The following is a 16,952-nucleotide window of genomic DNA, read 5'->3' as shown; positions in this document are numbered from 1 at the left end:
TCCCTGCTCTGAACACATCTATCGAATCTGGCCCCTCAGAAGAGTTAGGCTGCTGAATGCCCATCTTCCCCTGGTTTGTGAATCACTCCAGGGCTTAGGCAGGAGGTAGGATTTGGATGCCCACAGGGAGGCAGCAATGCCTATGCTCAGAGGCAGTCACAGGTTAGTAGTGAACTTCTACCCATTTTCAAGTGATTTAGGCTCTTAGGAGCAAGTAGAACTCCTAAGTGCCTAAGGCACTATTGAAAATGGGGGTTAAGTGCTTGTAAAATTTTATCCTATTTGACTATTATAATTTAATAAAAAAGTAATTTGTTCTTTGTTTCTCAGTACATGCAACATGGAAAATCTTACCTTTGAAAATCCTACCCAAGCCTCTGAAGTCCATTTGATCAGAACAGTTAAATACTACTACATATTTTCCCAGAGCCTTTCCCATGTCTTTTGTCGTTTCTGTTTTACCAGTTCCAGCTGGTCCTGCTGGAGCTCCTCCCATGTTCATTCCCAAAGCCTGAGCTAAGGTTATATAGCATCTGTAAATGTTAATTCAAATGTATAATTAACTATAGATGAAAATGAGAAATAAAACCTACATGCATATAATAAAGAAATAAGTATGGGCTATAACCCTCACATTGAATTGTACCTTACTCTGAGAGCAGTCCCAATAATAACGGTAGTACTACCCACATGATAAGGTACTACTCTACATGAGTGAGAGTGGCAGAATATAGCCTTTAAATGTTAATGTCATAAATAAATCTTAACCTGATTCACCTACAGACTATAGGTATTAGATGGGGTACAATGTATGCTACCTAAAAAAGAAGCAGTAAACAACCTGCAGTATCACAATAAAGAATGTTCATTATCAATTATCATAGCAGATAGTTTTTGAAGAGCAGATTCTGCCATGGTTGTTCATGTTAAGCAGTACCTCACAGGTATATAGTCCCATTAGGCTAGATTGACTTGACTAAATGCCCATGCAGAGGAGAAAAAGGGATTAAGAACCACCTCCAAAGCAGATGGGTGAGGTATGGAACGTCTTGGCTCAGCCCCGTCAATATGCCAGTCAGCATATCTGAGTCAGCACAGTTCAGGGGGTGTTGTAATTTGTGGCTAGTACAGGACAACAGTAAATTATTATCCTCCTACCCTTCCCCCACTTCCAGGAAAAGGGGGAGCAGGGAGGGAATTGAGCCTCAGAGATATTTCTCTGAGCCACACTGCCTCCTGGGACAACTGCAGTTAAAGACACAATCCAACCTTTTTTTAATAAAAAGCTAACTTGTGACTTTGCTTTGCTTGGCCAAGTTACACTTCATGGGGAGTAAGGAGGCCACCCAACCCCACTGCTTGATTTACCCAGACTTGGGTCTGTTGTAGAGCACAACCCCTGTTCTCTGGATATTCCTCTCAGTGAGACAATGGATGGGAAAGTGTGGAGAGAGACAGAGTGAACAAAGCCTTAGGTCAGAACAGGTGTCCATACACAAGAAATAAATAAGATGCACTTTTTCAAGGGCTGCAGTAATTTACACAGAGGCCAGGGAATGACTGTGCCTCTCTGAATCACAATTCCTTTGTAAAACTACTCCTATGGAGGAGCAGTTAGGTATAAATCACCCTTGCTCAGGGCCAAGACTAAAAATTTAATCTAAACCCAAGTGAGCAGGATTCCATGAACTCTCTAGGGTTGAGATAAAGAAAATATAGGACATTTGAACAATTAAGGGACAAAAGTAGGTTACTGGCGTGTTAGTCCATGAGCCAGACAACTTTTTGGTACCACCTGGGTGGGCAAATTCCCACTTTAAAAAATATTCTTGCACACATATTACATAAATATGTGGTGGACCTTTCTGCATGGTATCTTAAAGGTGGAGGTATGCCTGTTTCCATGGTAACAGTACTACTAAGCAGAAACACTGGGTGAACAATGGGTATAGGCAATATTTTGACTAAAAATGAATACATCTTCATCCAATTTTGGGTAATTACTTTTTTTACATTACAATAATGAATACTATGAAAAATTGTCTTATTTGCATAATCATTAACATGGCAACTACCAAATACCTAATAACGGAGGTCATGCTTCACATGAAAAATGATTTGATTCTACACAGATTTCTCGACTTAAAATCAATTTTTGGTAGTTTTTGTATAAAATAAGGTACTGTTTGCTTCAGATTTGACTGTGATGCTATTGTGATTACTGAATGAACAATTTAATCTGATTCAGAGGTTCCCAAAAAGCATTCACAAACTGGGTAAAAGGTCTAAAAACATGTGTCTGATATGTGATGTGGAGGCTCCTTTCACAGGACTGACCAAACCAAGAGACCTGGAATCATGAAAGAATCTTTTAAGAGACAGAGATCCAAAAATGTGCCACCATTATGCACTATAAAGACACCAATGAAGCAACACACATTTTATCACCTAAACTGCAGAAAGATCTTTATACACAAGAAAACTCTGCAACAGCATGAAAAAGAGGCAAAACCTGTAGTTAAGAAATTGGTCATGAATCATGAAAATCAATAAGGGGAATGGGAGCATCATCCACCAGAGCATACAAAAAAGTCTGTATGTTTTATGACAAAGGTATCCATTTATGTGAAAGGGACCAAGTCCTGAGTGTCACCGTGGCGAGCAGTAGATCTCAGGTCAAACAGGAATGTACAGAAGAGAAGAGAAGAGAAGAGAAGAGAAAGATATTGGTTGTTACATCAAGGGAGATGGTAGCAGCAGAAGCATACGATCACAGATCTTGTTAGAGCCTACATAAGACCATCAGAAAAGCAGAAGTTTTGTCAAGGTGAAGATGATGACAGTGTATACTTTATGAAAGAAAAAAACATATGATAGTGAGAATAACTGAATAGCCTAATTTGTTTTCAAAGCCTCATATTGTATTAGTGGTGAACATGCCAGAGAAATTGGTGGCCAATGTGAGCTCTCTAGGTATTGAAAAAAATATCAAGTCTCAAACATTTGGAGAACACTGGAAGCAGAATTCAGTCGTAGCCTGGAGATATCAGATAATGGCAAACTTATGGTGATACCAGAAAATTTATCTAAGGCAATGTTAGTCAATGAGAATCTAAGAATGGCCTCTGAACTGGATTCACTTTTGACAGAAGACTCTGATCAGGTTTCGAAGCAATGTGCCATGATCATGCAGTTAAATGTGAAGGAATCCAAGATTGATTAACCATGGATCTAGACTGTTCTCAGTGGTAGCTGATGACAGACAAGGAGTAATGGTCTCAAGTTGCAGTGGGCGAGGTTTAGGTTGGATATTAGGAAAAACTTTTTCACTAGGAGAGTGGTGAAACACTGGAATGCGTTACCTAGAGAGGTGGTGGAATCTCCTTCCTTAGATATTTTTAAGGTCAGGCTTGACACAGCCCTGGCTGGGATGATTTAGTTGGGGATGGGTCCTGCTTTGAGCAGGGGGTTGGACTAGATGACCTCCTGAGGTCCCTTCCAACCCTGATATTCTATGATTCTATTCTATGATTCTATGGCATCTACAGCCAGAGAGGCTTGATAATTATTATGCACCAATGCCAAAAATCTCTCATGGACTTCCTGCAGGTGTTAACAGGGGACACAAAAGAGAGTACAAAGATTCATACAGTCTATTTTCCCCAACATTATATATATGACATTAGTGGAAGTTTGCAGAACCCTGCAAAGCACTTCACTACTCATGGTAACAGGATATCCCCCACAAGCAATATGGAGTTGTTTCAGGCACTCAACCAAATAGATCATGGATATCTTATAGTCAGCTGGAGGAAATGGACACTCACCTCTGTCTGCAGAAGCTGGTTAATGAGGAGGAATCAGGTTTGTCAATACCATCCAACATTCTGCCCTGCATCTCTACAACTTTGGCATATGATAACAGCAACAGACTTGAGGAGACACACTCAGTGATTCAGGGACATCAAAGATTAAATGGTATTGCAGTGTACGAACTACTGGACAAGCCAAGATGCCTCCACATGCAGAGAAAGTCAAAAACAACAGCATCACTCCTCCACCACTACTGCTTACTCTTTATAATGCTGGTAACTGAGTTGGCCCTTCTGGATGGAATCAGTGGAGGTACACTATGAAGGGGCCATTCACAATGCTCATGTTAAGAATGAAGTATGGTCTCTGCTCAGGCAAACAGATGTAAATAACCAATCAGCTCCTGGATTGACTTCAGTATCCAAGCATGCAACAAGGTCAGTATGACTCAGGACAAAGTTGGATATTTGCTAGTCATGAATGCACCACTGACTAAAAAATCTTTTAGATGTCCACAGACTAAAAACTCCTTAATTAGACTCTGAAAATACTGGGAAAAAATCAATTTATATTTTACGAAGTGTGTGTCTTTGACGAGGCATTGTATGCCTGTGGAAGAATGAGGAAAAGAAAAATGAGAAAAAAATGATAAAATTCCAATCTATAATTATCAGAATGGGAGCATTTCATAAAATATGCAATATGATGTCAATCACTGGGAAAAGATTCCAATGATTTAGGAGTCCAGTATTACTGCTGAAAGTTCCATCGGGATGTACTGGAGGGACCCAAGCACCACTCAGCTGTTAGACTACTCAAATCAGTGTACGAGGCCCTGATGAGATTAGTCAGGAAGGGCATTTATACCTGGATGGAGGACCACCACTTGATTGATTTACAAATCCTCCATGACACAATCTGGATGGAGAAGCTATTTGGCAACATAAACCAGTTGAATGATATCCTCAACCATTCATCCTGTGTTTGGATTTCAGCTTTTTAACACATACCTGAACCATTTGAGTAATGAAAACAGCGACTTATCAACATTCTGGATGAGTTAAACTGATATGGTTGTTGTGGTTCCTGGCCTTTTTCTCAAGCATCCAGAGAAGGTGACTGGGTTTCTTCACTTAACCATGATCGGAGTCATGATACCTTAGTGGTTTGGCTGATGACAAGCAGAATTAAACAAGATATCTGCTAGTGTTCTTCATACAAATGGCATGGTTGGAGATAGAACATCCTGAGGTGTGTGATCATTTCAAAATCGGAAGCTTCTCTGTACAGATGGAGTAATGAAACCCTTTGGAAAAATTCCTGTAGATCAGGCCATTCAGGAGACTGTCAATAAGGACACACAGACAACAGATGGGACCAAAGAATTAAGTCCTCAGTCTGGGGCAGTGAACAGGTATTACCTAACTGTGGAGTGCAGAGATACCTATTTTTAGAAAACTAAGGCAAACAGTACAGGTCCAGACACCTGGCATATCTCATGCAGATCTTGAGCCACCCAGGTTAGAGAGAGATGAAAATGATGTCAGTCACTGACAGATACACTGGAGAAGACCTGGGTCAATCCCTTTGTAGAACTAAATTAATTAGTCCGTCTCTTCACTTGTTCTGTAGCTCCTGAAGATGTTAGCAAGGATCTGTGTGACAGGGCTCACTCGCTCTGCACTGGATGCTGAAGGGTTAACTCTACATTGTGGGCTGAGGAAACCATGCCCACTTCACTCTATTAGGCATGCTCCAGGTGCAGTGGTATAAAAGGGAGCAGCTCACCTCAGTTGGGGCTGACTGCTGGGGAGGAAGGACGTATTTTGCTGGCTCCTGCCAAGGATCAGCTGATGCCCAAGGCCGTGGGAGCCCAAGACACCGCAACCCAGGCAGACACCAAGGTACCCATGGAGACTTCACTGCATCCAGAGTCACCAGGGACAGCACAGACAGAGAATCTGGCGATAACAGAGATGCCCAGACCAGGACAGTGGGAACTATGGTAGGAAGCAGCCAAGCGGAATTTGATAGGTGCAGGGGCGGCCCGTCCATATAGGTGAACTAGGTGGTCACCTATAGTGCCAAGTTAAATGGGGCACCAAATTTGAGCGAAAAAATAAAAAAAAAAATTAAAAAGGTGAAAAAAAATACAAATAAAATAACGAAGATTTCATTATTTCAATTCCTGTGTGCATACAGAGGAAATATGAATTATAATTCATTTCTCTACATTTGAGAATTTATTAATATGTCAAATCTTTTATTTACTGCAAAAATAAATAATATTTTACCGAATTTTTTTTTCAATTTGTGATGTAGGGTCAAGATGACCCACTCTGCAATTTTGATTAGCAATAACTCAGCCACAATGAAACACATCTGCCAGCGGCAAGAGCTGCAACGCCAGTGACACCTAACTCGAATATACATCAAGGTCGCATAGCTGGAAATTCATGTAGAATGGAGATATTGCGAGTTGATACATGTCAAACAGTCATTTTAACACATGTCACAGGTAGATGGTTAAGAATTGAGCGAATACTGTAGAAAATTGTGTTTCTTGGTGCCAAAGAATAAAGAATAACATCTTTCAGCATTATATATCCAAAATGTGAGTGAGTATCTTTAAGTGTTCTTAAACCTTAGCGTTATTATCGGACTGTATAATTATGAACTTTTCTTTGTTATAACTGGTTCACATGTAATAAATAAGGTCCATAAAAGAAAAGTAACAGCGTTAACGCTTAATAGACTACGAAAGTGATGTCATCACACTCCAAGCAGGTAACCGTGAGGAAGGGGATTTCTTTCCAAACAACTAGTGTCAGGTTATAATGTAGAAAAAGGTCATTTTGTTTCTGTGTAAATGCTGTAGCTAACTGTTTTAATAGGTAAGTGAGTGTATGTTACTAATCATTGAACCTTTAAGCAGTGAAAAGACGTGTTGGGATGGCTGCACTGTGGTTTAAATTGCCAACCACGTGGTGGGTGTGTCAGCCATCCTTAACGCTATAATGCTTGCAGTCAGGAGCACAGTACATAACAATATTCAAATGCCCCATGGCAGAAACAGGAAAAAGAAAACCCTCAGAAGCAGAGTATTGTAATGAAAGGCTGAGAAGGAAAAGGACCAAGCAAAACAGCAGGGATCCTTCCTGAAAGATCTTCTCTTTAATCCAAATAAAAAAGGAAGCAGTTCACAGCATCCAGATGAAGGAATTTTACTTTGAGATGAGGGTAGCTCACATCCACAAAAAGGAGTTTGGAAATTCAACATGATAGAAACTTACTTCTAGATGAAGGCAGCTCACAGCATCAGACTGATATGGAAGTGGAGAAAATTTATTCACCTTCAGAGACACATGAAGAAATTGAAGTAAATGAAGTAGAAGGAAGAAAGGATGAGGAAGCTACGAACAAGTTACAGTATGGGGACCCAGCTTCCTGGCCCAGATGTGATGACAGTGTGCGGCAAATTCTCGTGGAAATGGACCCGAACAAGTTCATGAATTTCCCTTCCCTGAGAATGGAAATAAAAGAAAATTCTCTGCTCAGCATTACAAGAGGAAACTCATTAATGGGGAAGAAATTAATCAAAACTGGTTATAATATTCAGTGTCGAAGGACACTGTGTTTTGCTTTTGCTGCAAGTTGTTTAGAAATCAAACAATTGGTATATCACTTACTGAAAATGGTTCGAAGAACTGGAAAAACATATCTTCAATTCTCTCTTCACATGAAAGAAGTACAGAACATTTGGAATCTTTTCAAAATTGGAAAGAAGTTGAATTACAATTGAAAAAAGAAAAAACTATCAATGAAAATTTACATGTGATCAAGGAAAAAGAAGAATATTGGCAACAAATATTAGAGTGTCTGATTGTTGTAGTGAGAGTTCTTGATGTGCAAAATTTAGCATTCCGGGGCTGTGGTAGAAATGAAAAATTATACACTCCAGGTAATGGAAAATTTTTAAAATTTGTTGAATACCTAGCTTTGTTTGATCCAGTCATGAAGGAGCATCTATGTAAAATAACTGATCATGGAACACAGGTTCATTACTTAGGAAAAAATATGCAGAATGAACTGATTCAAATCCTAGGAAATGCCATTAAAAAGAAAATTGTAGAAGCTGCCCATTCTGCAAAATACCTTTTAATAATACTGGACTGTACACCAGATGTGAGTCATGTTGAACAAATAGCGATGATCATTCATTTTCTTGATTTGGAAACTCTGCAGATGAAGATAATGTTGAAGTGCTCATAAAGGAACATTTTTGGGGTTTCATACCATTGAAGGAGACGACTGGAGCATTTATGACTAAAATTATTCTACAAGAGCTTGAAACGACATCATTATCTGTTGAAAATGTACATGGCCAAGGCTATGATAATGGAAGTAATATGAAGAGTAGAGACAATGGTGTGCAAAGGAGAATGATGGAAATCAATCCTAGGGCCTTTTTTGTTTCTTGCAGTGCGCATTCTCTGAATTTGGTTGTCAATGATGCTGCTAGATGCTGTCTGGAGGCAAGCAGTTTCTTTGACCTGGTGCAACACGTTTATGTGTTTTTCTCAGGCTCAACACGTCATTGGGAGATTCTGACTCGCCATGTGAATTCTCTAACTGTGAAACCACTTGGTCAGACAAGATGGGAGAGTCACATTGATGCTTTGTAGCCTCTTCGCTATGAACTTGGAAACATTTATGATGCCCTAACTGAAATTTCTGATCATACTACCAAAACAAAGGTTCAAAGTGAATTTCTACTTTGCAGTCTTTGATACTGCTATTCACTTGTTTGATGAAAGATTTCAACAGATGCAGCAGACAGAGTCAGTGTTTGGCTTTCTATATGATATCCACAGCTTGCAAAAGAAACAGCAAAACAGATAAGAGAATTTGTATAAAACTGGAGTCGGCATTGACTCATGAAAATTCAAAAGACATTGATGCTACAGATGTGTAATGAGCTTCAGGCTTTTTCAAGATGACTTAAGGAACATTCCACTCCTGAAGAAGTACTGAAGTTTGTTTGTGAAAATAAACCCATAGACAGCTTTCAAAACATTTTTATAGCTCTACACATTCTTTTAACTTTGCCGGTTTCCGTAGCTAGTGAGGAACATAGCTTCTCAAAGTTAAAATTGATAAAAACATATCTGAGTTCAACAATGGTGCAAGAGAGACTTGTTGGACTTGCCACAATGTCAATAGAGCATGAAATAGCTGGAAAACTGGATCTAAAAGAACTAGCGACTGAATTTTCAAAACTTAAAGCAAGAAAAGCCATGTTTTAAGAGCACAGAGTGTTTTTTATTTGGAGTGTTTTGTAAATACAGGTTAAAGTTCATTGAAGAGTTTTCTTATTTCTTTCTATATTGGATGTGGTGGTAATGGCAGTTAAAGCAGGATAGCGTAATGGATGATTTTGGATTTGTAGTAATAAAAATTATAATTAACATTTTAATGCATTTTTATTTGAAATCAGACTGAAATATCATCTAGCTGTTGTGTACAAATCTATTCTGAAAATGTCGTGTCTCTATTTTATCTGATCTCAGAAACATTGGCTGGACAGACGGATGGACAAACCGAATAATTAACCCTCTGTTTAAAAAAAAAAAACGGTTAAAAAACACTGAAAGGAAAAAAAGGGGAAAATATTTCCCAGTTTACTAAAAACCTCAGCCTAAATCTGCCCTTGGGTTTGGGGGTGGGGGGGTGCCGATTGCATGGTTCACCTAAGGCACCAGTTGCTGGCAGCTAGTCTAGGGCCGCCCCTGGATAGGGGCCTGATTAGTGAACTGGAATTTTTGAGTCAGTGTGTTTTGGTTGGAAACCCCTCCTTCCCCTCCGACTCAGTGGCATGCACCCCTGCCACGACCAGGGCCCTGGGCTGGGGTCCGGCGGAGAGGGAGGGTCCAGACCACCCTACCCAGGCCACCCATACCCCTTTCCTGTGCGTGGTGGCCCCCATCTTGGCTGACCCTAGCCTCTAGGCCTTACTGCCCTGCTGACAAGGGTGAATTTACTTACTGGCCACTAGGCCTTATTGCCCCTGTCTCCCTGGGGCAAATCTACTGACTGTAGCTGCTAGGCCTTACTGCCCCGCTAGGAGGGTCAGCACTATAGACTGATAACTGGACCTTACTGCCTGCTAAGAGGGGAGAACCTACTGACTTTGGCCATTGGGCCACACTGCCCAGCTATCAGGGTGAGTATATTGACTTTGGTTTAGGAGGCTGTGTGGGACACACTCGCCCTGCACTTGACGGGTTTTTCCCCCCAACCCTGTCACAATCTCTTACATGCAAAGGAGAAAAAAGAAGGTGCATATATAGCATTCAGACATAACAGACTAGAAACTGTGCAGCCAACCCAGAACTCCTGTGATAGGCTGCCAAAGCAAAAACAAAAGACATTCAGTGATAAAGAAATCCAGGAAAACAAAAGTCTCAAATGAGGAGATTGTATTAAAGGTGGATCACATATCCCACATGCATCAAATAGGAATCTGGACATAAGGGAAGTACTGCAGCACCCCTTAGGACCACTGCCCCAGGCTCTCACCATCTTTGATGGCACCATGAGGAAGACAAATAAAGCAGCCCTGACAAGGAATCTTGAGGAAAAGAGTTGGCATAATCCCTAGCCCATCTGCTTACACCATAGATGGAATGGGTCTTATACACAAAATAAATATTAAGAACAAAACATATGGTGATCTGTCAGAGAATGTGTCAGCCTTGAAGACTACAACTGACAGTGACAGGATAGATGTGATCTCCAATATGTTCAATTACAACTTTTAGTGGGGTGGTTTAGTCAGCCAGTAGATTTAGTGGTCTGGGCTGCCAACATCAGTCTCTCCCTCAGTTCAATATGACTTGGGCCCTTTGGTTGAGGTCCCTGCTGGACCAGCCTCTTTACCTGTAACCCCTTGCCCTGCCCTTCTGGAGGCCAGGTATAAGGGGTCCCAGCCCAGGGCCCTAAAAGTGTTGAAGCTTGGGATGGCCTGAGATCAGCCCCTCAGAATTTGGCCAATTGGCCACGTCCTACCACACCTTGTGTCTCAGTTTGGCATATGGTTGCAGTCCTTGCCTCAAACCCCCACCATCTAGGACTGATGACTGCAGCCCTCTGTTGCCCTTGCCCCGCATTCTACCTCCTTCTTGGGTAGTGTCAAGGGGTGGGGAGGAAGACTCATAGCTGAACCCCCACAGTAGCGGTTTCTTCTCCTGCTGCTGCAGAGTAGTGCTCCTTCAGGAAACGGCTTCTGTATTTTCTCTCCCCCACCCCCAATCCCTGGCTGCCAGAGCTCTCTTTATACTGGTCTCTTCCTCAGGAGCATGCTCAGCAGTACCTGAGGGGATGAGCTTTCCTAGCCCAGTCCTGCTCCGGTCCTTCTCCTGTCTCAATCTTAGTGTGGAGTGTGTAAACCCTACCACACATCTCCATTAAAAATTCAGAGATGGAAAATAAAAGAGCAGGCCCTGAAGTTCTATTGAAGAATATTGGATCTTCTGGCCTGATACAAACACTGGAGGTGTTTTCTTGAATGTTCTACCAGCAAGACTTCTTTCATCAAGTTCTTATGTGATGAATGGAAAAAGCCTTATTTCCTGGAGAAAACAGGTGAGATAATGTATATGACATACCAGGAGTACTGTATAACAAGCTTACCAAACTTTCTGGACTTGTCCTCTTCACAAAAATCACACACACGGATAATGTTACATGCAAAGCATGCATCAAAGAACCATGAAATCAGTTATTACTGTATCTGAGGACACTGATGTGCCAATTCTTACCCTTGCTTTCTTCAGAAACATTGGCAAAAATCTATGCCAGATCTGACATAAAAAATCAAATAAGGTATATAGATGTAACCAAACTTGGCATCACATCACTAAGAAAATAAGTCTGCTCAGCCCTGTTGGGAATGCATGCATTCACTGGTATGATTCTGTTAGCACATTTGCAAGATGTGGGAAAGATATTGGTGTAAAGTTAATCACCAGAAAAGAGTACATTTACTGAGCACTGGCAGAGTTAGGGTAACAGAGGTCTTATCTAAAGACCTTTCGACACCATCTTCAGGAATTCACCTGTACAATGTAAGTTGCTAAGTCAAATATCACAGAGCTAAATGAGCTAAGATACCAGAACTGCTAAGAAGGGAGATGTTGAATATGGCCTGCTTCCTCTGTGCAAAGACTGCCTCTACCTGAATGTTTTGTGCCAGTTATGAGGCTGCTGTCTGCTGTAGGAGCCTGGAGAAGTATCCAGTCATAACCAGCCATACCATGGGGCGTGGCTGGGTCATAGAATCATAGAATATCAGGGTTGGAAGGGACCTCAGGAGGTCATCCAGTCCAACCCCCTGCTCAAAGCAGGACTAATCCCCAACTAAATCATCCCAGCCAGGGCTTTGTCAAGCCTGACTTTAAAAACCTCTAAGGAAGGAGATTCCACCACCTCCCTAGGTAACCCATTCCAGTGCTTCACCACCCTCCTACTGAAAAAGTTTTTCCTAATATTCAACCTAAACATCCCCTACTGCAACTTGAGACCATTACTCCTTGTTCTGTCATCTGCTACCACTGAGAACAGTCTAGATCCATCCTCTTTGGAACCACCTTTCAGGCAGTTGAAAGCAGCTATCGAATCCCCCCTCATTCTTCTCTTCCGCAGACTAAATAACCCCAGTCCCCGCAGCGTCTCCTCATAAGTCATGTGTTCCAGCCCCCAATCATTTTTGTTGCCCTCCGCTGGACTCTTTCCAATTTTTCCACATCCTTCTTGTAGTGTGGGGCCCAAAACTAGACACAGTACTCCAGATGGGGCCTCATCAATGCCGAATAGAGGGGAATGATCACGGCCCTCGATCTGCTGGCAATGCTCCTACTTATACAACCCAAAATGCTGTTAGCCTTCTTGGCAACACAGGCGCACTGTTGACTCATATCCAGCTTCTCGTCCACTGTAACCCCTAGATTCTTTTCTGCAGAACTGCTGCCCAGCCAGTCGGTCCCTAGTCTGTAGCGGTTCATTGGATTCTTCCGTCCTAAGTGCAGGACTCTGCACTTGTCCTTGTTGAACCTCATCAGATTTCTTTTGGCCCAATCCTCCAATTTGTCTAGGTCCCTCTGTATCCATATCCTATCCCTACCCTCCAGCGTATCTACCACTCCTCCCAGTTTAGTGTCATCTGCAAACTTGCTGAGGGTGCAATCCACACCATCCTCCAGATCATTAATGAAGATATTGAACAAAACTGGCCTGAGGACCGACCCTTGGGGCACTCCACTTGATACCGACTGCCTACTAGACATGGAGCCATTGATCACTACCCGTTGAGCCCGATGATCTGGCCAGCTTTCTATCCACCTTATTGTCCATACATCCAGCCCATACTTCTTTAACTTGCTGGCAAGAATACTGTGGAAGACCATATCCAAAGCTTTGCTAAAGTCAAGGAATAACACGTCCACTGCTTTCCCCCCATCCACAGAGCCAGTTATCTCGTCACAGAAGGCAATTAGGTTATAAAGGCATGACTTGCCCTTGGTGAATCCATGCTGACTGTTCTTGATCACTTTCCTCTCCTCTAAGTGCTTCAAAATTGATTCCTTGAGGACCTGCTCCATGATTTTTCCAGGGACTGAGGAGAGGCTGACTGGCCTGTAGTTCCCCGGATCCTCATTCTTCCCTTTTTTAAAGATGGGCACTACACATTAGCCTTTTTCCAGTCATCCAGGACCTCCCCTGATCGCTGTCAGTTTTCAAAGATAATGGCCAATGGCTCTGCAATCACATCCACCAACTCCTTTAGCACCCTCGGATGCAGTGCATCCAGCCCCATGGACTTGTGCTTGTCCAGCTTTTTTAAATAGTTTGGAACCACTTCTTTCTCCACAGAGGGCTGGTCACCTCCTCCACATGCTGTGCTGCCCAGTGCAATAGTCTGGGAGCTGACCTTGTTCGTGAAGACAGAGGCAAAAAAAGAATTTAATACATTAGCTTTTTAATACATTAGAATACAAAATACACTTAATACAAAAGAATTTAATACATTAGCTTTTTCCTCTGTCACTAGGTTGCCTCCTGCATTCAGTAAGGGGCCCACACTTTCCTTGACCTTCTTCTGGTTGCTAAAATACCTGAAGAAACCCTTCTTGTTACTCTTAACATCCCTCGCTAGCTGCAACTCGAAGTGTGATTTGGCCTTCCTGATGTCATTCCTGCATGCCTGAGCAATATTTTTATATTCCTCCCTGGTCATTTGTCCAATCTTCCACTTCTTGTAAGCTTCTTTTTTGTTTTTAAGATCAGCAAGGATTTCACTGTTAAGCCAAGCTGGTCACCTGCCATATTTACTATTCTTTCTACACATCAGGATGGTTTGTTCCTGCAACCTCAATAAGGATTCTTTATAATATAGCCAGCTCTCCTTTCCCCCTCATGTTATTCTCCTAGGGGATCCTGCCCATCAATTTCCTGAGGGAGTCAAAGTCTGCTTTTCTGAAGTCCAGGGTCTGTATTCTGCTGCTCTCCTTTCTTCCTTGTGTCAGGATCCTGAACTCAACAATCTCATGGTCACTGCCTCATGTAGAAGGGTGAGCTGACAACAGAATGGATGAAAGGCTGGCCTGCCCCTGAGGTAGTCTTGCAGCTGAGAGCTTGTAAATGCATCATAGAATGCAAATTACCTGATTGCCAGTGCCTTACACGTGGACTCAAATGCTCTCTAGCACATATTTTGCAAATGTGTGATAACATGGATGTGACAGTATGGAGGACAGTTCAGATAACGAAGATGAGGATACAAATGGAGAGGACATTCTAGTCAGCTGCTGAATACTGGATTGTTAGTGGGTTAACCTTTCATATTATTATGGGCTTGATACATCATTCAATATAGTTATGGCAGAACATACATTAATACTAGTAGCATCGAGAAAGCATCAACAACACGGAAAGATACATTTCTGTTAATTTTGTAGTATTTAGATGGGGGAGTGGAATTAATTACATGTTTTGTATATAAAGAGTTGAAATTAATGTCTTCAACATGATACCAAAATGCTCCTTTTTGCTTACTACTGAACAATGTGTTGAATAATATAATCAAGTTTGTTTCCTTTCACTTAAGTCATTACATAACAAATCTGCTTATTAGGAATTTTTTCAAAAATTGATAGCTAACCAGAAAAACAAATAAAACATCTAAATGGGCTCAGTTCTACCACTAAGTTACTCTTCAGGAAGATCCAGCATAAATCTGTTGACACAAAGCTGTTTAAAATTCAGGAAGAGATTTTTTTCCCCACCCAAATTGGCACCAATGTGCAATTTTCTTATTGTTTAGTTCATAATTATGTACCTGGAGTTCCAGGAGAATACTTGACTGCAAATTCACACTCTTGGGAGTGGTACCATCAGAGCCACTTATCAGGAAGGGGCTGTGCAGATGCCCTCTCACAGATTTGGATGTTCAAAGTAAGATTACATAATGGACCTAAGCGCTAACAGGCCTCAGTTTTTCCAACAATTTGAAACATGTATTTCATGCCTGATTTCAAGTCACAGGAGCAGGAAAATCAGTTAATTGAAGATATGGCAAGGGATAATGGAATACCAAGAGCTAGAAAACTCTGTGACTAAAGGAAGTGACTTCAATGCTTGTACACGAATGCAAGGAGTCTGGGAAATAAAATGGAGGAACTGGAACAACTAGTGCAGTAGGTCAAACCGGATATTATAGAAACATGGTAGAATAGCACTCAGATGGATGCACAACTGGTTGGAAAAGCATACTCAGAATCGTTATCGATGGTACAGAGTCAAGTGGAAAGGCCACATCAAATGGGGTCCTACAGGGATCTGTCCTGGGTCTGGTTCTATTTGGTATCTTCATATATGATTTGAATACTGGCATAGAGAGTCCACTTATAAAGTTTGCAGATACCAAGCGGGGAGGAATTGAAAGCACTTTGGAAGACAGGATTAGAATTCAGAATGATGATTGACAAACCAGAGAAACCAATTAAAATAAATAGGATTAAATTCAATAAGGACAAATGCAAAATACTACACTTAGGAAGGATCAACAGCACGAATACAAAATGGAAAATGACTGCCTAGGACAGAGTACTGTAGCAAAGGATCTGGGCATAGGCGACAACCCCAGCATCCCCGGCTCCACCCCGACTCCACCCCTGCCCCTCCCCTATTTCAACCCCTTCCCCAAAGTCCCTGCCCCAACTCTGCCCCCTCCCTGCCCCTATTGGACTCTTTCCCCAAATCCCTGCCCTGTCCCCACCTCTTCTTCACCTCCTCCCCTGAGCACGCTGCATTCCCACTCCTCCCCTCTCCCTCCCACAGATTGTTACGCTGCGAAACAGCTGTTTTGCAGCAGCAAGCACTGGGAGGAGAAGTGGGGACGCAGCACACTCAGGGGAGGAGGCGGAGGCGAGCTGGGGTAGGGGGAGGAGCGGGGAGCTTGGCTGCCGATGGGTGCAGAGCACCCACTAATTTTTCCCCGTGGGTGCTCCAGCCCTGGAGCACCCACAGAGTTGGCACCTATGGATCTGGGGGTCATAGTGGATCACAAACTAAACGAGTCAACTGTACATAAAAGGTTGTTATCAAGAAGAGGGTGAAAAATTGTTCTCCGTATCCACCAAGGAGAGGACAAGAAATAATGGGCTTAAATTGCAGTAAGAGATTTAGATTAGACAACAGGAAAAACTTCCTTCTGTAATGGTAGTTAAGCACTGGAACAAAATTACCTAGGGAGGTTGTGGAATCTCTGTCATTGAAGGTTTTTAAGAACAGGTAGACAAGCACCAGTCGGGGATGGTCCAGATAATACTTATTCCTGCCTCTGTGCAAGGGACTGGACTAAATGACCTAACTGTGGTCCTTTCCAGGCCTACATTTATGATTCTTACGAAAAATCAGTAACTAGTCTTCAGCTGTAGTGAGGGGTTTATATCAATTCATATTGGTTTACATTTCCAAGGTAATCTTCACAAGCAAAAGAGCTGGAAACTTTAACTTAATGAAAAGATGTATTTTTCCTTTAGATTTTTATGTCCCATACCCTGTGAATGAGTGATCAACTC

General features: G+C 41.9%; 1 protein-coding gene across 1 annotated transcript in view; it reads right to left on the bottom strand.

The window, feature by feature from the left end:
* The window catches only part of DNAH8 (dynein axonemal heavy chain 8), a 591,778-nt gene that overhangs the window by 249,400 nt on the left and 325,426 nt on the right, over positions 1-16,952 (bottom strand). The window contains exon 43 of the mRNA XM_077812184.1: positions 355-533. Coding sequence (XP_077668310.1) covers positions 355-533 — 179 coding nt within the window. The remainder of the gene's footprint in view (positions 1-354; positions 534-16,952) is intronic.

Source organism: Eretmochelys imbricata, chromosome 3 (assembly GCF_965152235.1).
Source record: "Eretmochelys imbricata isolate rEreImb1 chromosome 3, rEreImb1.hap1, whole genome shotgun sequence".
NCBI lineage: Eukaryota > Metazoa > Chordata > Testudines > Cheloniidae > Eretmochelys > Eretmochelys imbricata.
Note: the sequence above shows the minus strand (reverse complement) of the source record. Positions and strands in the feature narration are given on the sequence as shown.